The sequence below is a fragment of the Microcebus murinus genome, chromosome 16 (assembly GCF_040939455.1).
Source record: "Microcebus murinus isolate Inina chromosome 16, M.murinus_Inina_mat1.0, whole genome shotgun sequence".
Taxonomy (NCBI): Eukaryota; Metazoa; Chordata; class Mammalia; order Primates; family Cheirogaleidae; genus Microcebus; species Microcebus murinus.
This window is the reverse complement of record NC_134119.1, coordinates 11,196,946-11,224,694: the sequence shown is the minus strand read 5'-3', so window position 1 is coordinate 11,224,694 and position 27,749 is coordinate 11,196,946. Positions and strand designations below refer to the sequence as shown.

Below are 27,749 nucleotides of genomic sequence, written 5' to 3'. Positions count from 1 at the left end.
GAGTGTACTGCACACACCTTAACCTGTATTCAGTTGTTCAGTGCTGCCACCACTCCTGTGGGGCAGGTACTGAGAGGTTAAGTCGTTAGCTGAAAGCTGCGCAGGTAGTAGGTGGCTGCCATGAGATCGGAACCAGCCAGTGGAGCCCCAGAGCCTCCTCCCTGCACCCCAGTGGAGGAGGGCACGCCGTTCCCAGCAGCGAGACCACGCTTTGACGGGGTCCTGGAAGATGGGGCTCACCAGCTGGAAGAGGGGTGGCCGCTCATGGAGGAACAGTTCTTGGAGCCTCACCTTCTCGAAGTCAGTCAGCAGCTCCTGTTTGCAAGGCTTGGCTTAGTTGGTCTTTCTGCCCTCACGGGGCAGTCGAGCCTGTGTCCACAGCTTGTTAAAGTGTAAGGATGTTGACTGTGACATGGAGGCCGTGTAGCATGTCTGGAGCACGACTCCACCCTGCCGTGGGTGAGGGCTGCAGCTGAGTGGGAAGGGCTCTGCCCCCGGCAGTCTGACCCCATCCTTTGAGTGAGGCCCTTCAGAGCTTTGTTCTGGAAATGCGGCTCCATTGCCGGGGATGTTTTGATCTCTGCCACAGGATGGTTTTTCTTTTGTATTAATTTTTTTGAGGTATAATTTACATACAATAAATGCACCTATTCTAAATGTTTTGACAAATGTATACAGTGACATAACCACCATCACAGTCAAGATGTGGTACCTTTCATCACCCACATGCTCCCCTGTGCCCTCTGCAGTCAGCCCCCCTGCCTGTCCTGAGCACTGGCACCCACTGATCTGCACTGCATCGTAGTTTTGCTTTTTCCAGAATGTCATATAAGTGAAATCATGTAGTATGTAGTCCTTCGTGACTCATTTCTTTTAGCTACCATCATGTTTTCGAGAAATATCTATATTTTTGCATGTATCCGTAGTTCATACATCCTTATTTGTCCATTCACCATTTGAAGGACATTTGGGTTTTCCCAGATTTTGGCTATGAACAGTTTTGCATGTTTTCATTTATCTTGAGTAAATTCCTAGGAGTGAGGGTGCTGGGTCATCTGCTAAGTACATATTTACTTTCTTAGGAACTGCCAAACGTTCTTCAAAGCAACTATATAAATTTTACATTCCCACCAGAATGTATGAGAGAGTTCTAGTTGCTTTGTATTGTCACCAACGCTTATGTTAATTTTTTAAAAGTTTAGCCATCCTGATAGGTGTGTAGCAATTGGATTCTCAGTGGTTGAACCATTGGTGTGGTTCACTTTGTGTTCTGCTTGGGGTTCATTGAGCTTCTCGGGCTTATAGTTTATGTGGTTATGGCTTTTGTCAAATTTGGTAAATTTTTACCCATTTTTTAAACTTTTTTTTCTGTTCTCCCCGCCCCCCCAGAGACTCCAGTTACTGCAGTCTTGACAGCATGCTATTGGCCCACAATATTCTCTGCCCTTTTTTTTCCCCAGTCTTTTTTTTTTTTTTCCTTCTATATGCTTCATGTTGGTCAGTTTCTATTGCTGTGTCTTCAACGGCTCTGATCTCTTATTCTGCCTTGTGGACTCTCCTATTAATCCCATCCATTTTATTTCTCATTTTATTTTATTTATTTTTTTTTTTTTTTGGCGTCCCTGGGTGGGCACTATTTCTCATTTTAGATAATTGTGTAATTTATCTAAAGTTCTCTTTGGGTTATTTTTTTTTTTTTTTTTTTATTTCATGCTCATAGTAGACATCTTTGGGTTATTTTTATATCTTCTATCTCTCTTCATCCTGACATGTTTTTCCTCTATATCCTTGAGCATACAAAACACATTTATAATAGCTCTGTTCGTGTCTTTGTGAGCTAATCAGTTCTTGGTCTGTTCTATCAATTTTTCCTCTGCTTATGGATTACATTTTCCTGCTCTTTGCTTGCTATTAATTTTTTATTGCATGCCAGTCACTGTGAACTTTATGTTGTTGAGTACATAAAGATCTTACTGTATTCTTTTATAGAGTTCTGGACTTTTCTTCTGGCATGTATGTGAGTCTCTTAGAATCAGTTTGTTCCTTTTGAGGCTTACTTTTAAACTTAGGGCAGGTCCAGAGTGGCTGTGCCCTAGCTAAGGCAACGACTTGCTGAGGCCTCTGCCTCACACCTCATGTATTATGAGGTCGCCCCTCTCGGCTGCTGGGAATGCAGACTATTCCAAGCCCTGTGTCAGCTTTGGGAATTGTCCGGCCTACTGCTTTTTAGTGGTTCTTTCCCCAGTCTCTTGGAATTTCATCCTACACATGTACAGACCAGTCAGCATCAGGCAACGACTCATGGGGACTTTATTGTGCGTCCCCAGAGCTCAGTTTCTCTGCAGCTTCCCCCGCTCTAGTCTGTCTCCTCATCTCAGCGAGACGGACTGCTGGCTCTGTGAGGGTCTGCCCTCCCTGTGGCCTGTTTCCGCCTCCAGGCAGTAAGCTTGGCCAGGGCTCTGGGTAAAGAGTGGCCACCATGTTTGTTTGCCTTCCCCTACCCTGCCTTTTATCCAATGTCAGAAAACAGTTTTGTTTCCTGGCTTGTATCAGGTTTTCTATTGTTTGTGTCCGGACAGTGACTTGTGTAGCAGCTGTTTCTTTATGGGCAAAGTGGAAATCCCCAGTGGCTTTTAATGATTCGGTTGAACAGAATTCTCCTTCCCCCAGCTCACTGGTTGGAGTCACACCTGGGTACTTTGTGAGCAGTTCTCGCCAAGGAGGAAGCAGAGGACTCTGGCCATTTTCATAGGGCGAACTCTTTGTAAACCTCAGGGGTTTTTTTGTTCCTTTTTTTTTTGTTTTTTTTTTTTTTTTGTCCTGTTTTATTTTGTTTTGTTTTGTTTGGAGATGAGATTGCACTATGTTGCCCAGGCTAGACTCAAACTCCTGGGCTCAAGCAGTCCTCCTGCCTTAGCCTTCTGAGTACCTGGGACTATAGGTGGGCCACCATGCCTGGCTTGGTTTTGTTTATTTTTAACCCCAAACCAGTTAACCAGGATAATTTCATCCCAGAATCTGCCATCAGGTTCCCTCTCTTATCAGTACTGAATGTTGGCACTTAGATAAACATTACCTGTGAGTCACTTGGCTGGAGCCTAGTTATTTTCACTTTTGGTTTTCTAAATTATTCCTCTACCCCCTTAAGATTATCATTGAGTACCTATTAGCAAAGATATATTTTATGCATCTGAAATTTGTGATTAAAACAAAGGAGTGTTTCTCTTGTCTTTTCTTTGGATTGGCAGTGTTTTCTATTTATAGGGTTTCATTTCCTTAGGGACCTTGTTCCACATGCTGATGGGGCCAGACGGTCCAGTGCAGGCCAGAAACATGCCATCTACCTCTGGGAGATGGGACTGGCTCTATTTGCACTCTGCCTTTAGAGTATTTGTCAGGTGGGGTGTTCAGATGGGGTGGGATGGCCTTCGTATGTTATGTGGACCCTCCACATCGTGCTGTGAGCGTACAAGTGGGAAGGTGGCGTTTCTGCTGTCTTCGCCTTCCTTTCTGTGCACCCTTCCTCCTGTTACCAAGGACTGATAATGAGTAGTTCTCAAGACCAAGGAGCAGGACGTTCTCTTCCAAGGGATTATGGACCATTTACCTAAACCCACACGTTTAGAATGCAATGGTTCGGACTTGGGCTGTGTAACAGAGTTGGGTTTGAATCCCAGCTCCCCCCTCGTTGGCTGTGTAACCTCTGACTACAGGCTTAACCACTCTGAGCATCCACTTCCTCTTCACAAAATAGACACCATAAAAGGGCCAGCCTGAGGCATGTGCTGAAGATTAAAGGGACCAACATAAGTCAGAGTCCTGACAGGCATCCGTGTTGGTGCTTGGGTGGCCATATGTACTGGGTGGCCCTGAGATTCTGTTTTCCCCTGTTGTCCCAACATGATGAAGTAATAATATGCCCTTTCATTCTCAGAAATGTCCTGGTTTCAGCTGGGCAAGGTGGTGTACACCTGCGATTACAGCTACTTGGAGGGCTGAGGCAGGGGGATCCATTGAGCCCAGGAGTTCGAGGCTACAATGAGCTGTGATTGTGCCACTGCACTCTAGGCTGGGCGATAGAACAAGACCTCATCTATTAAATAAATAAGTCCTTTTTTAAAAAGTGTCCTGGTTTAAACAGAAAATCAAATAGTCTGTTAGCTATTCTCAGAGTCTTTGTTCTAATTTTATCAGTGTTAACTATTTTTATTGTTCATTCAAGCCAGTTTTGAGGATCATTTTGCCTTCTGGCTTTAAAGATTCAAAGATGAATAGACCCCACCCTTTCCCTTAGGCAGACACAGGGATGGGGCAGAGTGACACTGTCCAGGTGGGTCACAGAGGAGGGGACTTTTGGGGTTGAAGGATAAGATAAATCAGGACATAACACTTTCTGTAAAATGTTGACACGATCTTGGCCAAAGATGAAATACATGGTACAGAACACATATGTACATATCTAAGGCATTCTGTTGCAGCACTGCTTATGAGAGAAAAAGTGGAAACAACTAAATGTTGATCAGTAATGGGAAAGATCAAGTGCAGATCCATTCTCACTATGGAATCTTGCGCAGCCACTGAAAAAATGAATTTGATCTATTTGTACTGCCATGGAAAAAACTCTAAGACATATTATTAAATTTTAAGAAAGTTGAAAAATCATTCCTCCATCCATTCAATAAATGTTTATTGAACGCCCACCCTAATGCTGAGAACGATCCTTGCTATCAGATGTACAGTAGTAAACAAGGCAAGGTCAGGTTCCTGCCTGCAGACAAAAGACAATAGGCATGTAAACAGACACATACGACCATTTCAGTTAGTGAGAAATGGAAAAAGAAAGCAGAGTCACAGGATAGAGGCTGCCAGGGCAGAAGAACCACGAGGAGTTCAGGCAGGCAGGGAGGGCTCCCAGGAGGTGGCACTAGATCCCAGACCTCCATGGTGAGAGGAGCCAGCGCGGGGAAGACCTGGAGAAGGAGTATTCTGGCAGCCAGAACAGCAGGTGCCAAGGGTCCAAGACAGGCATGTGGGAACGTGGCATGTTCCAGAAGGAAAGACCAGTGTGGGTGGGACAGAGCCGGGCAAGGACGCCCCCTGCAGGGCTCTGTAGGCCTGAAAAGGCTCTGGGATTCTATTATACGTGCCAAGGCCTTTGAAAAAAATCACTCTGATGATAATCCACACTGTATGTGTGATATCCTGTTTTTACTTTTTAAAAGATGGGTAAACTTTATAGTCATGTTGTAAAAGAACTGCAGTCTGCATGTTGAAGTGCTGACAGTGTTTACCTCTGAGCAGGCCGTGTGAATGGGGATTCTCTTTCACTCTCTACCTCCGTGAGTCTGAATGCTTTATAGCAAAATTTGAAGACTCATTATGGTTTGACTTGGCCCTCAAGATGCAAGTCATATTTTGCCCACAGGTACAGTGGAAGTTGCGCCTTTTACACTTGAGTCCCTTACTGTCTTCCGTTATTACATCTAAAACAATTGATTTCACCACAAGCAGACATGGGTTTCCTTCCTCCCTATTTTCCTTCCCTCCTTCTTTCCAAGAGGCTGAACGTTTTTGCCGCATTGTTACCTTTCTTAAATGATTTTGCCTTCCTAGATGAAAGTCTTCCTTTATTTTTTTAAATAGCCATGCCTTTTATCTCACTTATAAAAGTGAGCCTAGTTTACACCATCCCCCTGCCTTCTGGGTGGCAGCTGCAGCCAGTGAGGGTGCTGTCGGTGGGGAGAGTCCCCTGACTTGGGGGGCTCCTAGGGAAGACCCATGAGCTGGCCCTCAGGCTTCTGCACCCACTGCTGTCCCTGACTCTTTCCTTTAGCCCAGAACTTGAGAGCTGCCCTGACTCGACTCTAGCCTGGGCAAAAGTGCTCTTGGATTGTCCAGATGGCCCATTTCCAACATCAGTGGGTCAAGTGCACAGATGACAGCTGTGGTCCAAACTCAGCCCCTAGATAGGGTTAGTTTATCTATATGGAAAAATTTTAAACATTTGAATTAGTTGCTATCATTAAAAGTTTAGAGATTTCCCTTAAGAAACAGATTTCTGGCATCTCTTAAAAAACCACAACAGGGGCCAGGTGCAGTGGCCCCAGTTGTAATCCCGGCACATTGGGAAGCTGAGGTGGGAGGATCACTTGAGGCCAGGAGTTCAAGGCTGCAGTGGACTGTGATTGTGCCTCTGCACTCCAGCCTGGGTGACAGAGTGAGACCCTGTCTCTAAAAAAAAACCTTAAGTTGGTTGTGCCTCGCCCTCCCTTTCCCAGTCTGACAGTGGAAATTGAGCTCCAGACCAAGTTGTGGTTTTGTGACCCTTATGTTTCATGTGGCTTTGCTTTCAGTGGTGTTGGTGCCTGCGTTTTGTTGCAGGATCAGGAAGGGCCAGCTCTGGTCACCTGCAGGAACATACTGAGAGGAGCAAGTGAATTTAGAGAGGAACAACTGGAGGTTTCTGTTGTGCGCTTGCTTGGTGTCCAGTGGAACAGTGATCTAGAACAACTCTGGAGCACCAAAGAGCTCTCACGTAGCCAGTGAAGGAATTTCCTGCCCTCTCGTTTCCCGTTGCCCATTGTCAACAGTGTCTTCCAGGAAGCATTGCTGGAATCTCCTTGGGGTGGGGAGGAAGAGCAGAGGCATCTGCTATTATCTAGGAGGGTTAGGAGATCAAATGTCCCAGCTGCTGCTGTCACTCAGGCAGCCCACACCTGTTGGGCAATACAAAGAGTAGGATTCCTATATTTTGTAGGGTAGTGTGTAGACAATAGGCTTTGCAGTTGAAATGTCTGCAATGCAATGCTGTGATTTTCACCCTCTTATAAATGGAAAGTTAGCCAGTTAAGCCCCGTTTCTACAAAACATCAGAAGTGAGTTAAAATTTTGCTTATCAAGTTTGGCTTGCAATTAGCATATTTTGGCAGCTTATTTGATGACTTTTTAAAAAATCTCAACTTCCTTACCTGAAATACAGACTGCCTAGATAGGGATTTACTGAGAAGAGACCTGTGTAAAGTGATTTAGGGGCAGTGGACAAATGTTGAGACTCAAATCCTGAGTAAGCAAAGAAGGTCGCAGACTCTCATGAGAGCTGAAGAAAAGATATAATACCTTTTTAAATAATCTCTTTGTATTATAGCAGTAATGCACGATAATTACGGGGAAATTCAAAATTAAGGAAAAATATTTAAAAATTCAGCCAGAATCCACACATTCTCCGTACCCAGAGCCTTAGGCTCCCTTTCTGCCCCCCAGTGTGGCTCACCCACCCCCCTTGTCGTCCCTTAGTGTCCATGGGGCGTCAGCTCCAGGCCCCCCCAGATACCAAATCCCTGGGTGCTCGAGTCCTTTACATAAAATGGTGTAGCACAGTTGGCCCTCCATATCGGCAAGTTCTGCGTCTGTGGGTACAGAGGGCTGATTCTATCCTTAGATGACAGTGACAGCTCACACCACGTAAGCCCTGGTGCTGTGATGGGCACTTTGCCTGGCTAGTTTTCACTCGCCCTCCTAGCAGTTCTGTGAGTGGGCACTATTAGTCCCACATACAGAGGAGAAAACTCAGGCTCTGGCAGGAGAAATAACTTAGCCTGAAGTCACTCAATTAATGACAAAGCTGCCAGAGAGAAGGGGCCCTTGGCATTTCTCTGAAGCCTCTGGGAGACCTCAGGTATTATTCTCTTTGTGTTTTTCTTAAAACGCCTAGTACTCTTGGCCCCAGGGACTTATAGGAAATGAGAGATCTGATTAGGGTGTCACGTGGCAGGTGCTTTCCTGTTCTGTTCATGTCTGTGCACTTTGACCTCCCTCCCCCTCTAGGCATCATGGCCATCTTGTTCTCGGGCATCGTGATGTCGCACTACACCCACCACAACCTCTCCCCGGTCACCCAGATCCTCATGCAGCAAACCCTGCGGACTGTGGCCTTCTTGTGCGGTGAGTTCTGCCTCTGAGTGGTCATGTGTGGCCTACCCAGAGTGAATCCTGCTCCCTTTCCCTGCTTTAGGGGTCACTTGAGATTTTCCCTGGCAGCAGGGCAATTCCTCAGAGCCAGATACCACACCTGTGTCTTGTATTTGTTCCTCTGGCTTTGAAATCCCATAAAGTAAACCAAACACCTAATGAATGGAACAGTTGATGCCTACAATTTTAAGACCAAAAAATAGTGAGAACTACTAATTATATTTGAGGCATGTTATTTTTAATGTATTAAAGTGACATTTCTTAAAACTTATCCCTTGGAAATGATATTAATGACAGTTAGATGGAAAAAGCTCCATAGTCAAAAAAGACTTTAGGAAATCCTGGGTTAAATAAAATTTGATAAGTTTATGAACTGGAAGACTTTTCAGCTAATGTTCATTGTAAATTTCTAAGTGGGGAATATAGTTATACCCTTTCTCAAACTTGTCTGTAGAGCCCTGTGTTCACGGGATCATCATGAAGGACATAACTTGGGGAGATTTTGCAGTGGAGATGTCATTTGTTGAGCTGGGATAGACCACACTGCCTTTTTCTTTTTTATTCTGAGACAGGGTCTCACTGTGTTGCCCAGGCTGGTGTCAAACTCCTGGGCTCACGTGGTCCTCCTAGCTCAGGCTCCTGAGTAGCTGGAACTACAGGTGTGAGCACCGCGCCCAGCTGACTCTTTCTTCTTAGCAGTTTCGATTCGAGCTCTTGGTCCCTGCCATGCTCAGACATACCCGTGTACCCCCACTCCCCACTTTATACCTGGGAGTGAAGGAACACTCTCACTCTGTCCCTTTAAGCTGGCTCCCAAGAGGCTGAGCCTCTCATCATTAGCATCACCCCTGATGTTTTGAGGGCGGCTTGTCATTTTGTTTCTTTTCTTGCTTTTTAAAAAAATTATAATTTTTTTTTCCTTGACTACAGAAAGCCCATGACCAAAAAAAAATTACAAATTGAGACAGGGTCTCGCTCTGTTGCCCAGGCTGGAGTGCAGTGGTCTGATCACAACTCACTGCAACCTCAAACTCCTGGACTCAAATTATCCTCCTGCCTCACCCTCCCAAGTAGCTGGGACTAAATGTGTGCACCACCACACCTGGCTAATATATTTTTTTAATTTTTTGTAGAGACGAGGTCTTGCTGTGTTGCTCAGACTGGTCTCAAACGCCTAGGCTCAAGTCATTCTTCTGCCTTGGCCTACCAAACATTAGGATTACAGGCGTGAGCCACTGTGCCTGGCCAGGCTTGTCATTTTGAAGTGCTAATTCCATACTCTTATGTGTTAGGAGACAGGGGCAGGCCGTGTAGAGACTTCCACAGATGAGGGGCTCTACTGAGAAGTTGTCAGGTGACTTGCCCATGGTCTCATGCCAACAAGCGGGTCCGGAAGCCAGGTCTCTTTATTTCTGGGCCAGTGGGTAACTTTTCCATAGCACTTTTCTTTGAAAGCCAGGGCTATAGATTCTGACCCTTACCCTCTCAATTAAAGGAATATGAAGCAAAACATCTATCAAATTCTATTTTGTACCCATCAGATTGGCAAATATTAAGTTTGATAATGCCCACTTCTGGCATGGGTGTGTGGAAAACAGGCCCTGTGGATGGGCATGTACATTGCTGCCATCTTTTTTGGAGAGTCACTAGCAGCATCTAAATTTAAAAGGCACATGCTCTTTGACCCAGCCGTTCAATCAGCTGGAATTTAGCCCGTGTACCAGAGTGTTTACTGTAGCTATTTCTGAATAGAAACAGTCTAAATATCTGTCCACAGAGGATTGGTTAAATTAACCATAATATATCCATATACTAGAATCTATGCTGCCAGGGAAAAACATAAAGTAGATCTGAATGTGTTCTAAATGTGCTGATTGGAAAGGTCACAAAATATTTAATAGATAAGAAAAACTTTTAAGGAAGAGAAGGGTGAGTATACTGTCCACCTTGTGGACTTGTTTTAAAAGGATACATGTTTGAAGAAAAAACATTGCTGAAATGTTTTTAAACAGCCTTACTGTTTTGTGATGTTCAACTATTTTAACATACAGTCTTTGTCTCTCTATTAGGCTATTCTGGGAGATATAACAGTTTAAGCATGGAGCTTAGTGTTAGAAATGGGTGCTTTTTCTTAAAATGCACACATTTATACAACAGAGAGTAAAAAGTTGGGCCTTTTTAGGCTTGTAGAGTGGAGCAGAATTGAAAATGTGTCTCTTTGTGCAAATCCTGCTGGGTGTAAGCCATGCTTTAAACCTGTGGCCGCGTTAATTCTGTTAAGTCAGTCATTTGGCCTTGTCCACTCTGGCAAGGAAGGTAACAAAGGGCCCTTTCACACCTGTCATGTGGTGTCTACAGTCATTTGCTCTGAGTTTCTGCCACTTTGCTGCTGTCCCAACCCTTGCTAATGACAGTGTTCAGCAAACAGACAGATTTATATGTTTATCATCTTCCCTGGGTGGGATAGTTTTTATTTGCAAAAATATTTACCAGCTGACTCATTATAGTAGGAGATTTCTAAATATTAACAGCAAGGACACATTGCTTCTGCAATATAGGAAAGAATGAGAGAATCTAAGTACAAGTTTGACCAAGATGTTGGTTGTAGGATTTTCCAGAAAATACGCAAAGCATTACATTGGATCTGACTTCTGAATGTTTACTTGCTTAAAAATTTAATATTATATTGGAAGAAAATGGTTGGGGCTGAATAACTCATTCTTTGGTTTGTTTCAGAAACATGTGTGTTTGCATTTCTTGGCCTGTCCATTTTTAGTTTCCCTCACAAGTTTGAAATTTCCTTTGTCATCTGGTGCATAGTAAGTATTTTCCTTGTTTTTTATTTAATTACTTATTTGTAAATCAGGAACCACATGTTCTGCATTCATTTATGTAACTGTTAACTGTTCAAAGTCAACAGCTACATAGACTTCTTCTGTTTCAAGTTTCTTTTGTTAAAAAATCATAAACATACAAAAAGGGGGAAAGGGTGGAATTGAGTGCATATTCCTTGAAAAGGACTTCTGCTTGTTTTAAAATTTTTAATGGCCTTGAATATTATGGTCTCCTTTAAAAAGTGCAAGTTATTTGGTTTTGTTTGGCTTTGTTTTTGTTCTTTTGGTTAGATGGTGAAAGCAAAATTGAATATGTAATTGATCATCAGGATGTAAAAATATTACATATAGAGAAAATGTTCACAGTGGTTGCAGAACTTTCTTTTCTACTTTTTTGAGTTAATTTATAACCTACTTCTTAATGCAGTTTTCTTCAAATTTGTCTATTTATAACCATGACCTTGGACACTTGTTTAAAGTAAAGATTACCAAGCCCTTACCTCCCCTGGAGAGTCAGCCAGATGAATTATCCAGGAGATGCTTATGATCAAAAAGATCTGAGAAACTAGCTGGGAGTGGTGGCACATGCCTGTAGTCCCAGCACCTCGGAGGCTGAGGCTTGAGTTCAGGAATTCAAGGCTGTAGTGAGCTGTGGTCACGCCTGTGAATAGCCACTGCACTCCAGCCTGGGCAACATAGCAAGACCCTGTCTCTAAAAAAATTTTTCTTTTTAATTTTAGAAAAGAAGATTTGGGAGACAGTGTTATAATTGGACTGGAAGTGGCAGTAGGAGACAAGTTAAAAATATACCCTTAAAAAAGGAAAAGAGATTTTTAATCATTTGTAGCAGAATCAAAAATCCATTTTGGGAATAGAGTGGAGGAAAATCAGTGTTTAGCATTTAAAAGAAGGGTCCATTAGAAGGATCTCCACGTACCAAAAAAAAAAAAATAAAAAAAAAAAAAAAAAATAAATAAAAGAAGGGTCCAGCTCCCTCCACCTGCTCAGAGTAACATTAATGGCCCCTAACACTTGGACATTTAGCTGTATGTCCCCAAGTCCCTTGTCTGTTCTCTTCCTCCTGTCTTTATTCCTTCAGCATGAGCTCATCTCTCATAGGCCCTGCTGCTGAGTCATACTCTAAGCCCTAATTTGATTTCTTTGATGTCGTTTTAGATCCTCTGTTAATTTAAGGCACTTAAGAAACACACCTCACTGTTGTTGAATTATCATAATCTTCAGTTAATTTTTATTGCCAACTCCACTTAACAAAGCACAGCTATTAAAAGGCAAACTTTTAGCCAGGCACAGTGGCTCACACCTCTAATTGTAGCACTCTGGGAGGCTGAGGCAGGCAGATCATTCAAGGTCAGGAGTTGGAAACCAGTCTGAGCAAGAGCGAGACTCCGTCTCTATGAAAAATAGAAAGAAATTAATTGGCCAACTAAAAACACATAGAAAAAATTAGCCAAGCATGGTGGCGCATACCTATACTCCCAGCTACTTGGGAGGCTGAGGCAGAAGGATTGCTGAGTGCAGAAGTCTGAAGTTGCTGTGAGCGAGGCTGACACCACGGCACTCTAGCCAGGGCAACAGAGTGAGACTCTGTCTCAAAAAAAAAAAAAGGCACACTTTTGCCGGAGCAGTGGCTCCTACCTGTAATCCCAGCCACACAGGAGGCTGAGGCAGGAGGATTGCTTAAAGCTAGGGATTCAAGACCAGCAATTTAGGGAGACCATGTCTCTGTTAAAAAAAAAAAAAAGGGAAGACCAACATTTTTTTTTAGCATTATCACCTAAAGTGTACAAACTCAAACTGGTGAGGCCTGTTTGGCTTGTGGGGAAACCGAGACACAGAGAAGATAAGGAAGCCTAAGTCAGGAAAAGGATACTCTCTCCTTGTAATCTGGGTTTTTCCAACTCTCAACAGCAAGAGCTTGTTGCTGTTTGTCACTGTTTATCTGTCCACCAAACTCAGGTTTCAGGACAAGAAAATAGCAGCAAAAGTCTTTTATAGAAAGTATAATAGTCTTTAGTGTAGTCACTGGGGAAAGGGGCCCTGTTTGGTCAAAGCTGACACGCAGGTGTAGGAATGGAAGATTGGATTTCATTGGGTGAAACAGGAGGTGACTGTCTCAGCTGCTGGCTGGGAGGAAAATGAGAAGATGCCCTGCGTGATCACTCAGTCTCCCCTGAGCACACAGGCACAGGTTGGACCACGGGCTAGGGGAGGCGGCCTGTGCTGTCAGATGGATTCCAGTTCCCACCTTTGGACTCGGATTAGGGATCAGGGGGCTTTGGGCTTTGGGGTCTACAGACTTGAATCCACCACTTCCTGCCTGGTCATCCCAGACCAGTTACTTAACCTCTCCCTGCCTCAGATACCTTGTCTATAAAGTGGAGACAATAATACCTACTTCATAAGACCTTTGCAAGGATTTCAATTTAGCAAGATAGTGCATGTAAAATGCTTAGCACATTGTCTCGCACAGAAACGTTTGATGACTGGGAGCAACTATTGTTAACTTGCCCATGCAAAGCACACCGCCCAAAGCACTCAATTCATGCTTGTTGAAAGAATAAACTTAAAGCCTAAAGAGTGTATTGTACACGCGTATATCATCCCTTTCAAGTTAGTTATGGTGAGAACCAAGATGAAGAAAATGAAAGTAACAAATAGTTCTACGAATCCACTCAGATAAGATTTAAACTTTATATAAAGCTATATTTTGTTAAGACTAACACTAACGTGTCTTTGGAGATGGTTAGGCACCAAAAGCCATGTGAGCAATTGGCTGGGCCGGCCTCCGAGTTCCCGGCACAGGGAGCGCCAGGAGGGCGTGCACAGCCAGTCCCTCCAGAGTCTGCCCTCCTTTCCCTGAGGAGCTGGCCTCCTGGGGAGAGGCAGAAACGCCTTGTCTGTCCCTCCAGAGCTAGCCTGGTGGGAATGATTAGCACAGGCCTGTCCCACGGTGGGGCGCCTCCCGAGTCAGGTTGTCCTAAATTAATCTCTGGATACTTCTGCATGGCTTCTGGGCATTCCGTTTTGTTCTGCTGTCTAAAGCCCCTGCTGATACCTCTGTTAGTCCACACTTTTCCAGCTACTGAAAAGCAATGTTCAGAGCTCCATCCTCTCCCAGACCCACAGAAGCTGGCAGCTGCAGCAGCACACCCGTGCCAGGTCTCCGACGACCGTTGTGTCCCTCGTGTCTTTCATGGCGGAGGGGATGCTGCACTTACAGTGGGGGTACCACTGGGTCTGCGTTAGCTGTGACAAGCTTCAGCTTCAAGAACAGACGTTTCCACCTAAGACCTAGTTTGTTGCTGTTGACAGGTGCTGGTACTGTTTGGCAGAGCGGTAAACATTTTCCCTCTTTCCTACCTCCTGAATTTCTTCCGTGATCATAAAATCACACCGAAGATGATGTTCATCATGTGGTTTAGTGGTAAGTCAAATCTTGGATAGACAGGTAGAGGTAAAATGCCTTTTGTAAAGTACACACCGGTCGGAGAGAACACGTGGGTCTCTGCTAGAGCCCTTTGAAAATGAATTTGCCTCACAAGCCAAAAATAATGAAAGCTCCCATTAAACGGCACCCACTGTCATCCAGATGTTACCCTCTCCATGGTGCTATGAAGGGGGTGATGCTTGGGTTTGAAGGGGCAAAGGACATGCTTAGTGTCATGTGACCACTGGAGGCAGAGGAGGATTTGCCCTTCCTCCTGTCCACCCTTTCCTTGACAGGACAGTGCAGCCAGGTAAGCTCTATGTGTTTTCCAGGCTGAAGTTATAATGGGCTCAAAATAAAAAGGGTGAAAGCTGAAACTTTTTTGTACTACGTGCTGGTTTTGGATATTTTCCTCCCTAGTCACAAAGTTCTGGTAGGTTAATTTGAATGTTTCAGCCTCTATTCATTCATTTCTTTGAGATGGAAATGATTTCATAAATCTTTGGCTCACATTTATTTTTGAGCAATACATATAGTTCTTTATGCTTTCTTGTTTAAATATAATTAAAATATTTTCCGTGTGGGTTAGGATATAGCAACATGCTTTATAATGTTCTCTATCCAACAGCATGTCTGTAAATCTGTCTCAGATTTCCCTTCTTTCAAAAGGCTATGTTTAAATATGTATGTGTTTTTGGCCAGGCGTGGTGGCTCATGCCTGTAATCCTAGCACTCTGGGAGGTTGAGGAGGGAGGATCGCTCGAGGTCAAGAGTTTGAGACCAGCCTGAGCAAGAGCGAGACCCCGTCTCTACTAAAAATTAGAAAGAAATTAGCCAGACGAGTAAAAATATATAGAAAAAAATTAGGCGGGCATGGCGGCACATGCCTATAGTCTCAGCTTCTCGGGAGGCTGAGGCAGGAGGATCGCTTGAGCCCAGTAGTTTGAGGTTGCTGTGAGCTAGGCTGACGCCACAGCACTCTAGCCCAGCAACAAAGCCAGACTCTGTCTCAAAAAAAAAAAGAAAAATAGTATGTGTTTTTGATACGTATATGTATGTGTGTGGGTATAGATAGGTATTTAAATATAGTGAGAGAAACTCATTTTATTTTTTTTTATTTTTATTTTTTTTGAGACAGAGTCTTGCTTGTTGCCCAGGCTATAGTGAGTGCCGTGGCGTCAGCCTAGCTCACAGCAACCTCAGTCTCCTGGGCTCAAGCGATCCTCCTGCCTCAGCCTCCCGAGTAGCTGGGACTACAGGCATGCACCACCATGCCCGGCTAATTTTTTCTATATATATTAGTTGGCCAATTAATTTCTTTCTATTTATAGTAGAGACGGGATCTCGCTCTTGCTCAGGCTGGTTTCGAACTCCTGACCTCGAGCAATCCTCCCGCCTCGGCCTCCCAGAATGCTAGGATTACAGGCGTGAGCCACCGTGCCCGGCCTGAGAAACTCATTTTAAATCATTTTTGCCAGTGAGGCAAACTGCTCTACAAAGTATAATAGTTGATCTGAGATCTTAAAAATCTCAAAGAAAGTCTAAGAAGTGTATCAGATATTTTATATGGTCATGTGAGCTATTTGGGAGAGAGGCCATGATGCTAGACGTTTATAGGGTATGTGGGGGCATGCTGTAAAGAGTGAGAGCCATTGCCCTCCCTCCATGGATTTCCATCCTGTCCTTCCTGGCTCTTCAACCTCTGCCTTTCCTGCCAGCTCCTCCCATCGTCACTAAACACTCAGAGATTCTCTTTCCCAGCAAAAGACCAACCACTTAAACCAAAATCCCACTCCTACATCCACTCAAGCTACTCTGCACCTCCTTCTGTCATAGCTGTACGTCTTTGAGTGGTCTGTCGCTTGTTCTCTCTTCTTCACCTTCTGTCCACTGGGCTAGAATTAGCCTTGCCCAGTCACCAACCACCTCCTGCAGCCAGACCTAGAGGGTATGGTCCACCCTGGTCCCAGCTCTTCTCCTCCCCACCACACTTGCCTTCAGAGATCACAGGGGACCCTACAGGCAGTGTGAAAGACTGAAGGTGATCATGATTTGAGTTCTCTGGCTTTCCAGATTTGATATTTTGGCACTGTTGGCTTCCCAAAGATAGCTCAATGAGAGTACCTATAAATCTTCAATCTTAACCAACTAAAAAGCTGCTCCAGATGAGAAGGAATCCGCAAAAGATCTCAAGATACATGAAAAATCTGTGAACTAAAATACTCACCCTCCCACCAGCTGACTGAATGGACCCCCTTGTGGCCAAAGGAATATTCAAGGGCAAAGTTGCCTGCCTGGAAGCGGGAGGTCAGACATGCCTTATCATGCCCCCCTCCCTTCTTGGAGACTTCCTTTGTAACCCATTAACAGGCCTAAGGGTATGCAAGACAAACCTGCAGGTCCTCAATTTATGCAACAAATGGTGACTTATGTCTGGTAAACAGTTGATGTTAAAACATTCCAAGCCTTTAGACAAAGCTTCATGTCTTTAGCCAATTACAATCAGAAGAATCTTTAAACCCACCTATAACCTGTAAGCAGCCCCCCATTCGAGATGGCCCTCCTTTTTGGGCCAAACCAATGTATGCCTACCACGTATTGATTGATGGCTTTACCGCTAACCTTTCTCTCTGAAATGTATAAAAACCAAACTGTAACCCAGCCACAACAAATCCACTTGCCCAAGGCCTCTTGCCAGTGGCTCCGGGTCATGGTCCTCAAATTTGGCTCAGAATAAATCTCTTTAAAATTATTTTGCAGAGTTTGGCTTTTTTCCATTGACAAATCAAAGTGAAAGGACACCCTCCAAAAGAAAACAAACAAACTCCAAACAATGGAAACTAACCAAAATAAGAATACTGAAATGACTGATAAGAATTTGAAATATGGATTGTAAGGAAGCTCAGTGAACTATAAGAGAAAATAGAAACCTAACCAAAAGAAACCACAAAAACAATGCAGGAAATAAATGAAAAATTCACCAAAGAAATGGATTTTTTTTTTTAATCAAGCAGAGTTTATGGAAATGAAATTAATTCAAGGAAATACAAAACACAATGGAAAGCTTTAAGAGTAGGCTAGATCAGGCAGAAGAAAGAATCTCAGAACTGGAAGACATCTTTGAAATAAGTCAGTCAAAGAGAAAGAACAGAGAAATAAGAGGAATGAACAAAGCCTACAAGAAATATGGGATTATGTAAAGAGGCCTAACATAAGAAATATAGGCATCCCTGCGGGTGAAGAAGGAAATACGCAAAGGCTGGAAAACCTATTTGAGGGAATACTTGAAAATTTCCTAGGTCTTGCTAGAAATCTGGACATCCAGGTACTAGAAGTGCAACGGAGTCCTGGGAGATTCATCACCAAGAGGCAGTCACCATGATATATAGTCATCAGACTGGCCAAAGTTAACACAAAAGAGGAACTTCTAAGAGGTGTAAGGCGAAAGTGTCAGGTAACTTAACAAAGGAAAACCCATCAGACTAACTGCAGACTTCTCAGTTGAGACCTTACAAGCCAGAAGGGAATGGGGCCCCATTCTCAGTCTTCTCAAAGAGAATAATGGCCAGCCTAGTTTTGTATCCTGCAAAATTAAGTTTCATATATGAGGGAGAAAAAGATTGCTTGTCTGAGAAAAACACTGAGGGAATTTGTCAACATCAGACCTGCCCTGCAGGAAGTTCTCAGGTCTGTGTTACACACTGATCAGCACAATAGACACCCACCAGTGTGAAACACTCCAAAAGCTAAAGTTCAGAGCCCAGATACCACAATGGCTCAAGAGGTAAAACTAAGCAATAAGGTTCTACCCAACAGGATGAACAGAAATCCATCCCACTTACCCATTCTTTCAATAAATGTGAATGACTTGAGCACACAGAGACTTAGGCTAGCTGAATGGATAAGAAAAATATAAGGCAAGTATCTGCGTGTTTCTAGGAAACACAACTAACCCACAAGGATTCATTCAGACTCAAGGTGAAGGGATGGAAAACTATTCCATGCAAATGGAAACCAAAAGAAAGCTGGTGTAGCCATTCTTATACCAAATAACATAGACTTCAAATCAACAAAAGTAAAGAAAAACAAAGATGGTCATTATATAATGGTGAAGGAAACAATTCAACAAGAAGACATAACAATCCTAAATATCTGTGCAGCTAACAGAGGTGCACCCAGATTCATAAAGCAAATCCTACTTGATAAACGGCAGCATAGGAATAACCAGGGACTTTAACACCCCACTGATAGAACAGGACAGATCCTCCAAACAGAAAATAAAGAAACAATGGACCGACTGCGGTGGCTCATGCCTGTAATCCTAGCACTCTGGGAGGCCAAGGCGTGTGGATTGCTCACGGTCAGAAGTTCGAAACCAGCCTGAGCAAGAGCGAGACCCTGTCTCTGCCATAAATAGAAAGAAATTAATTGGCCAACTAATATATACAGAAAAAAATTAGCTGGGCATGGTGGCGCATACCTGTAGTCCCAGCTACTCGGGATGCTGAGGCAGGAGGATTGCTTGAGCCCAGGAGTTTGAGGTTGCTGTAAGCTAGGCTGACGCCACAGCACTCTGTAGCCTGGACAATAAAGCAAGACTCTGTCTAAAAAAAAAGAAAAAGAAAGAGAGAGAGAGAGAGAGAGAGAGAGAGAGAGAGAGAGAGAGAGAGAGAGAGAGAGAGAGAGAGAGAGAGGGAGGGAGGAAGGGAGGAAGGAAGGAAGGAAGAAAGAAAGGAAAGAAAGAAAGAAAAAAACAATAGACTTAAACAGGACTCCAGAACAAATGGGCCTGACAGACATTTACAAAACATCCTACCCCGAAACTACTGAATATATGTTCTTCTCATCAGCTCATGGAATATCCTCTAAGATTGCTCACATCCTAGGCCACAAAACATGTCTCCACAAATTTTAAAAAAATAGAAATTATACCCTCTCCGCAGTGCTATGAAGGGGGGTGAAGCTTGGGTTTAAAGGGGGCAAAGGACATGCTTAGGACATGTATCTTCACACCTGCCTTCAGACTGCAGACCCTTTATCCTCTCCTCCTGGCCTCTGGGCCATGCTCCCAGTTTCCCTTCTTTCCCTCTGGAGTCTCCTCAGGCTCCCATGTGGCTCCTCCTCCTCTACCTCCTTTACTGAACCCAAATAGTGGCTTCCTCCAGACTTGGAGGAGTGACTTGCCAAATAGTGGCTTCCTCCGGACTTGGCGCCAGCCCCGTTTCTGTTCTTGTGTTGCACACATCAGAGTGAGCTCATCTGTCCTCTGGCCTTGACTTCCATCTAGTTGCCTCAATGCCAAAGCTGTTCCCTCTGGCCCAGACCTTCTTCTGGGACGCAAACTCCTGTTTCTGCCTGCTTGGATGTGGTGGAGATATCACAAGCCCATGGTCCGAGACTGCACTCCCTGCCACAGCGGACACTGATGGGAATTGCGACCCGGCTAGCTTGACAAAGTGTTTGCTGGGGCACGCCTTGTTCTAAGCACAGTCCATGTGCCAGGCCACTTAATCCTCTGGCCCTTATGAGAGGTTTGGAGAGGCTGAGTTGTCACTCACCACGTCCTTCTGAATTCCATGCCCTCCTCTTTCCCTGCCATCTCCCCTCTTGGGTCTGGCCTGCTATGGCAGCCCAGCCATCCCCCCACCGTGGTGTGCGGCTTCAGCTTCGAGGCTGCCCTCCCCCACCCTTCCCTTTTCTTTCTGGCACCATGTCACAAGTCCTTGTTTGCTCTCCCAGCTGCCCTGGGAGCCCAAAGGGCGGGCACGTCTAGGACTGTCTGCACCCTTCCTGTGGCACCAGGGAAGCGTCTGACACGGGGAAGTGCTGTTTCCCAGTTTGGTCCGTGCCCCTCAGTCACACCCAGCAGCCTCACGGGAGACCAGCAGCCTCTCAGCAGCCCAGAGCATCCCAGAGCCCCACTGGTGCCAGCAGGGACCACACAGGGGCACCATCTTCAGATACGAGGGTGGCTGGACAGGCCACATCCTGTGCTGTTGCCTGTGATGGCTGTGTGGCCCTGGCCTTGGTTCCCCTGTGTGTGCACTGGGGGGTGACAGGACCTGCCTTAAGGGGTTCCTGTGGAAATCCAGAGAAGCCGTGCATGCCAAGCACTAGCACAGGGCCTGGCACACACACAGGGGGACTCGGCCCATGGCAGGTATCCTGTGATTTCTAAGACGCAAGTGTCAGGCTTGGTAAATCCTCACATATGCACGCCGGGTGCTTTGCAGTCAGGACGGGCCACCTCGTGATCTGCTCAGGTGGGCGTGGAGGTGAGTCTGCCCGCTCCCCCTGCCCTGCAGCCTGACCTTCTCACCCCCGGAGCCAGCGGCCGCTCTCCCCTGCGTCTGTTAGAAGGGTCAGCTGGCCATGGGGCATGGCCAGCCCCAATCCCCATGTGGGTGAAGCTGCTGCCCCTCCCTGTCTCCTCTGACTCCCTGCACTGTCCCCAGGCCTGCGGGGGGCCATCCCCTATGCCCTGAGCCTGCACCTGGACCTGGAGCCCATGGAGAAGCGGCAGCTCATCGGCACCACCACCATCATCATCGTGCTCTTCACCATCCTGCTGCTGGGCGGCAGCACCATGCCCCTCATCCGCCTCGTGGACATCGAGGACGCCAAGGCGCGCCGCAGGAGCAAGAAGGACGTCATCCTCAGCAAGACAGAGAAGATGGTTAGTGCGGGACACGCCGGGGGTGGGTGCAGAGGGCTGGCCGGCTGCATTCCTGGCTGGTCCCTGCTGGCTGCCAGGAAACGGGGCGGTGGGGGCGCCCAGACCCACACGTACACATGGTGCGCACGCGCCAGCTGCCCGGCCTGAGAGGGAGGTGGTAGAACTTGAGTTTTGAAGCATGGCTCTTTGGGGAGGGGTGTCTGCCACCTTGTGACCTGCTGAAGCCACAGAGGCTGCGGGCTGTCACTGTCTGTTCCCCTCGCTGAAGCTCTGTGAGGTGCTGGAGGAGCCCGGGCCTGCGTCACCCTCCCAGCAGCGCCTCCGCCCTGCCAGCAGCCGAGACGCCCACTGGGCCAGGATCAGAAGGTGGCAAAATCCCATCGCTCCCCAACATTGACTGAAAACCTCCTACTGGGGGCCTGAGGCAGTGCTCGGAGTGGCTGCGAGGGCCACAGAGAGGCACCTCCCCACGGATAGGGGAGGGCATGGCGTGGGGCTGAGTGCCTGGGGCTGGCCTTGGTGGCAGCAGAGGCTCCAGTGCCCCAGCCCACTCTGCTTCCTCAAGCCCCCGCAGGGCCCCGTGCCGGGCCAGGCTCCCTCGAAGAAGCAGAGGCTGCTCTGGGCTCTCAGCCCCACCCCCAGGCATTTCTGGAAATGCATCTTTTTCTAGTTCCCTTATTTGAGGTCATCAGTAGCTTTCACCAGTCATCAGAGGTACAGAAACCCTCATGTGGCCGCCCACTCCCAGTGCTGCAGAGTCAGGGCTTCGTGGCCTCAGCCTCCATGCTGGGCCCTTCAGCCAGTGCAGTACTGCTAGGAGGAAAGTTCCAGATGGCCTTCATCCTGACCTTTGTAAAACTGTTCTCACCCTCAAAATCCTTTCTTCCCTCACCCCTAATCTACCAGCTTTCTTTTTTTAAACAGTCTCTCTCTGTTGCCCTGGGTAGAGTGCAGTGGCACGATCATAGCTCACTGCAACCTCAAACTCCTGGGCTCAAGCAATCCTCCTGCCTTAGCTTCCCGAATCGCTAGGACTACAGGTGCCCACTGTCATGCCCAGGTACTTTTTCTATTTTTAGTAGAGATGGGGTCTCACTCTTGCTCAGGCTGGTCTTGAACTCCTGAGCTGAAGCGACCCTCCCACCTCTGCCTCCCAGAGTGCTAGGGTTATAGGTGTGAGCCACCATGCCAGGCTTCCTGTTTGTTAGAGCTGTAGCTGTAGATTCTCAGACCTTTTAGTGGGTGTCATAATGGGTGGAAGACTTGTCACACACGGGCTGTGGGCCCCACCATTAGTATCTCATAAGTCTGGGGTGGGGCCCACAAGAATTTGCATTTCTAACAAGTTGCCAGGTGCTGTAGTCACATCACTGTTGACCCTGCAAACACACTTGGTGAACCATAGCACTAGGCAAACCAGGATGTCTCCTCAGAGGAAGAAGAGCTGTGTTTCTGGAATGTTTTCTGTGGCCAAGTCAGTGTGCTTGCATTTTCCTTGGACTAGCTCAGGTTGACTCGATAACCTGCAGGAAGCAGGTGCTTTCATTAAACCCATTTTGCAGATGACAATGATGAGGCACAGAGAATTCAAATCGCACAGCTGCCCTCACACCAACTCGAGGGCCTGCGGTCCTCACCACTACACTCTCCACCAGTGGTCCCCATGGTGGGGTCCCTAGAGCAGCAGCATCACAGGGAACTTGTTAACTTGTTAGATATGCTAATTCTTGGGCATCACCCCAGACTTCCTGAATCAGCAGCTCTGCAGGTGCATCTGGCCGCCTGGTACTTTGGGGCTTCACAGCCCTCCAGGTCATTCTGATGCAGGCCGGAGTTTAAGCACCTGGGCTCCACAGCATCAAAATGCCCTCCCCTCCCCCTCCAGCACCTCCTCCACTCCTCCCCCAACCTGCACCAGCTCCACTGGGCCAGGTGTCCAGGTGGGGTCCAGCTGACTGTGGCAGAACACGCTTCACTGTGGCTTCCTTGAGGTTCCTCTAGCAGAGCAGTAAGCGTGCTGTGTTCCCATCCCGTTCGCCTCTGGTTGTCCTTGCGGGCGGAGATGCGGTGGCCTGAGCCTCACTCTTCACGGGGAGTCCTTTCCATCCCATCCTGTGCTGGCGGGATTGGCCGAGCCCGCCCACAACGTGCCCACAGCTGGCGGAGCCACAAGCCAAAGCCATGAAAGGAGCTTCGCTTGTTGGGTGTGCTGGCGCAGCCCGGAGCGGGCGTCCCAGCCTGGCTGCACGTTACCAGGACCTGGAGAGTTTAAAAATGAAGCCCCTGGTCTGGGTGTGCGCCCACTGCCCAGACCTCAAAAATAAATAAAGGAAGCCCCGGCCCTGTCCCAGACCCTCTGATTTAGGTGTCCTGGGTGCAGTCCATGGCGTTCTTACAAACCTTCCTGCCCTCCACCCCCACCCCTGGGCTCCCCGTGTCACCCTGCACTGGTGCACACTGGCGGCCTGGGTGTTGTGGGGGCTTCTGGGACGAGGCCAGCCTGCTGGTGCCAGCTCACGGCCATCTGGCTGCCTCTCCCCCCGCCCAGGGCAACACGATCGAGTCTGAGCACCTGTCGGAGCTCACGGAGGAGGAGTACGAAGCCCACTACATCAGGCGGCAGGACCTCAAAGGCTTCATGTGGCTGGACGCAAAGTACCTGAACCCCTTCTTCACGCGGAGGCTGACGCAGGAGGTGGGACATGGCCGCGCCACACTGTCCAGGGGCCCCTTGCCTTCCTCGCTCAGGACTGCAGGGGCCGAGGCTGGGGGGAGGAGGAGTGGGAGGCGGGAAGGCTCCCGTGGGCTGGCATGGGCCGCCGGCTCGGGCTGGGCGTGCTTGCGGAGCCTAGCGTCTTCCGTTTCTCCCTCGCGGCCATATTTAGCGCTAGTTTAATAATAGACTTGTTAACGCAGTTTGGTTTTCCCGGATGACAGACTTGGGACATCCATCGGCTACTGACTCTGAGCTGAGGGATTCTGGACATTACCGAGGCTTCAGGCAAGGGCCCAAGGATCTTGGGTCTCTTGTTCCACCCTCCAGGCACTGCTAGCCTCTTACAGATGAGGGCCTGGGGGAGGGTTCTTCCACTGCCGCCGCTTTGTTCCTGAGCCCCGTCTTCCGTGCTGGGGCAGGCAGGATGGCTGGCAGTGTGGGAGTGTCCCTGGGAGCCAGGCACTGCACCCAGCGCTTCCTTCATCCTCCGACCCCTGCAGTAGATACAGCTGTCATCTCAGGGACAGCTGAGGAGACTGGGCCAGGGACGTGAAGGAGCCCCCAGGGTCCCACAGCCAGTACTGGGCACAGCCCCTTCACACCACACCACCCTGCCTCCTCCCCGTTTCTGAATGACCCTACTGTTGTCTCCACCCCACAAAGAAAAATCCTAGTGAGTCAGTTAACACTTCGAAATTGCCTGTGGCCATTCACCCTGCCACCCTGCACCCCCGTTCGCTGCCACATAGCTGGCACAGAGCAGCCTCCCCTCCCTCCCTGCCACTGAGCCCGGCCCACTGACGGGGCCTTGGTTGTGTCTCTCGCCCCAGGACCTCCACCACGGGCGCATCCAGATGAAAACTCTCACCAACAAGTGGTACGAGGAGGTGCGCCAGGGCCCCTCCGGCTCCGAGGACGACGAGCAGGAGCTGCTGTGACGGGCGCCCAGGCTCCGGGCAGCAGGACGCAGGATGGGCGTTTGCCGCCCGCGGACACCCAGCAGGGGCCTCCCGGAGGTGCGTGCATTTGGCAGCCTCTTCAGGACATAAGCAAGCAGGGTGAAGTAGAGGCCACAGAGTCTTCTCAACCTGGAACTTTCCAGGCCTTTGGAGCCAGTTGGCTTCAGAAACGCATGTCATCTCCCCACTCCTCACTGAGCCGGCCTCTCTGCTCTGTGTTGCTTCTCGGCCCCCAGATTGGAGTGGCCACCTGTCCTAGGTGAACACTTCCCTCTGCTTCTGCAGCCAGGTGAGCAGTCACCTATCAGGCTGGGTGCCTGCCTGGAAGAGGAGGACTGCTGCCCAGCCTGCTGAGAGGAGCACTTGTTTGCAGTTTGTGCCATTCGCAAGCCACTGCCTTCATCACAGCCCCTGCTGGGACGGGCCTCTGTGCTGGCAGGTGGGAGCCATCAAGGTGCCTCCCGCTCAGCAGCAGCATTCTGACCTTAGTGGCAGCCCAGAAATCTTGACGACCTCACGCCCCCCTTTGTGATAGTTCCTGCACTCCCTGAGAAAAACACCCAGTGACCTTTTTCCCTTTACCTCTGATTGGCACCTCACAGCCTGTCTCCCTGGGTGGCAGGCAGCTGCTGCCCTTCTCTGGGCATATTCTGAATGTTTACACTGGTACCTTCTAGTGTCTTCTCTAGAGCCCCAGGAAGCTGCAACCCTGGGTTTTGGGGGTGAGAGAGCCTGATCTGTGGGGTCAGAGCGCCCTCTAGAGGGAAAAGCTAGAGGTACAGGGTTTGTGGCAGCTGGCACCTTCGTCTTGATTCAGTTTAAATTCCTGCACTGTTACAACAAAGAGTGAGAGCCTACTAGTTGCCTCCTGCCATCTGATTCCTCCCTCACTGCAATTCGCCTACTCAGTGGTTCTTTTTTATTTTGTTTTTATGTGAAGCGGGGTCGCCTCTGTTCCACAAAATGGAATGAGGGCTCCCCATTGGTGGGCCTCACTTGTCCAGCCAGAGGCCCCTTTTCCTAGGCTCTGCAATGTGTGCTCACCAGCTACCTGCTGCACCTTCACTGCTAATCAGGGTTCATCCTCTTTCCCCTCTCCCACTGCCCTACCATGTTTCGTCTCTTTTGTCACTCATGCCAGGCTCCCAGGTCCCCAGAGCACTGGGGCAAGGGCCAGAGCAGCAGCACGTGGTCCTCCTCCCTTCACACCCCTACGTGGGACCCCAGCCACGGCCTGGGGTCAGATGCGCGCACACACTCACCCAGCACCGTCACAGGGTTCCGACCTCCCAGCCGTCTGCAGGTGATGAGCTGCCAATCATGTCCAGATGAAACGGAGTTACTGACTCCCATCCTCTCCTCACCTGTCGTTTGAACAAGCCTCATAACTGCTCAATTTTGCCCTCCTGAGGGCCTTTAACAACTTTCATATGTGGTTCCAGGTCCCAGTTGAAGTCTTGGAACTCAGCACACTTGAGTGGTCTAATCGTCATTTGCATGTCCTTGTTTCTCTGGGGACACACTGGTCCCACGTGGGCCAGCGTGGACCCTGGGCTGCTGTGGTAGCAGGTGCATTTCCATCTCTTCTGCCTCAGGCAGCAGCACGGCCCTGGATGTTAGGAAGGACTGAGCTCAGGACCCTCCAGGATTCGTGCCAGGCATGAGAGGCCAGGCCCCTCCCGTACACCTTGCCTTGCCCCCGAAGTTGTCAGAGCAGGCCAGTTGGGCAGGAAGCTGTGATATGCTCTTATTGCTTGAAAAGTAAATTTTTACTTGATAGAGCTAAAATATGATCTTTTTATGATCTCTCATCTTAACCTCATAATTTTAGCCCATGCCTTGCTTAATGTTGGTGGTCTCCATTTCCTTTTAGTGCAAAGGAGGTCAAAGAGTGGCCTCTTTGAGAGAGTGGCCGGGTGGGGGCAGGGATCTGAGGCCGGATTGTTCTCACACCCCAGCTCAGAACTCATTTACTTTCTCTCCTGAAATTCAGGGTCTGATCTCACAGATGTAAATTGCTTTGCAAACTCAGTAACTTGCCAGGATTTCTTTCTTTCTTTCTCTCTAATCTTAAATTCACAGATTAAGCAATGAAGAGTCAGATCTTCTCAGTTCAGACTGCCCCTTGGGCTCTGATGCCTAAGGCACTTCGCACCTGGCCTCCCACTTTTAGCTCTGACCTGCCATGCCTTGCTGATGGTGCTGTAGCAGAAGAGCACTTGGAGCTTGAAGGAGGGGCACCAGGTTTTGCAGGGTGGGGGTGGGGAAGGTACCAGCTCGCCCTGGATCCCACAAACCTCTTCTGCCCCCTGCTGACTATGTGAGGGTTTGGCAGCCGGGGAGAGCACTCCTAAGAGAGCAGCCCCTAAGTAAAAGGTCATGGAAGTCTATTTTTCTGGTGGATTTTTTTCAAATGTCTTTGCCTGAGAATCAAAACTTGCTGCTGTCTACCTTTAACATACCCAATAATCATTTGGGGCAGTAAAATGGATGGAAGAAATAGAAGTGTGCAGTTTATACCTTCCCACATATGCATTTTCTTTTAGGTGTAAGCCGCAGGACAGGAGCGCTCTAGCACGTGGGAGGATGTGCTTTAGAGCGAGCGGCGCTGCGGGGAAGCTGGCCCTTCAGCCCTTCAGCCCGTGGACCAGGGCTCCCCGGCAGCTCTCCACAGCAGGCTCTGCCATGTCATACAGCCGCTTGGAATAAATTGCATGCGTTCTGCAACTCTGGTTGTAGGACCCTCAGAACAAATGTCCCCTGCAACTTGAGCTGTGAGGCCTTTGCGGAAAGGAGCTGGCTGCTCCTAGGGCCTCAGAGATGAAGTTCTGCAGTGGGCTGGGCCCAGGCCAGGTGAGGTGGTGAGGTTCCATCAGACTCTCCTCCCGGGGCAGACCTGAAGTCCTCCTGCCCCAGGGCAGCCACCCTGTTCACAGTGGGAGTGCTGGCTGTGCCCAGCCTGGCTGGCATGAGGCCCAGGGACAGCCCTGAGCCAGCCCAGAGAGGCCCTGATTTGCCGGTAGTGTCCTCTGTGGGCCATCGAAGGCTGAAAGATGGGTGAGTGGGGATCCTGCACCTCAAAACCCTCGTGAGAGGTGCCATCAGCAAGGTGTGGCCTCATGAAGTCTCTAATCCATGTTCCCGCAGG

General features: G+C 48.1%; 1 protein-coding gene across 4 annotated transcripts in view; it reads left to right on the top strand.

Moving 5' to 3' along the window:
- Positions 1-26,988, top strand: part of SLC9A8 (solute carrier family 9 member A8) — a 71,368-nt gene extending 44,380 nt beyond the window's left edge. For all 4 annotated transcript variants that reach the window (XM_076010881.1, XM_012766167.3, XM_076010880.1 and 1 more), the window contains 6 exons: positions 7,825-7,941; positions 10,705-10,787; positions 14,136-14,247; positions 20,706-20,926; positions 23,475-23,621; positions 24,473-26,988. In XM_076010881.1, coding sequence (XP_075866996.1) covers positions 7,825-7,941; positions 10,705-10,787; positions 14,136-14,247; positions 20,706-20,926; positions 23,475-23,621; positions 24,473-24,580 — 788 coding nt within the window. In that variant the 3' untranslated portion in view covers positions 24,581-26,988. The remainder of the gene's footprint in view (positions 1-7,824; positions 7,942-10,704; positions 10,788-14,135; positions 14,248-20,705; positions 20,927-23,474; positions 23,622-24,472) is intronic.
- Positions 26,989-27,749: the final 761 nt, after the last annotated feature.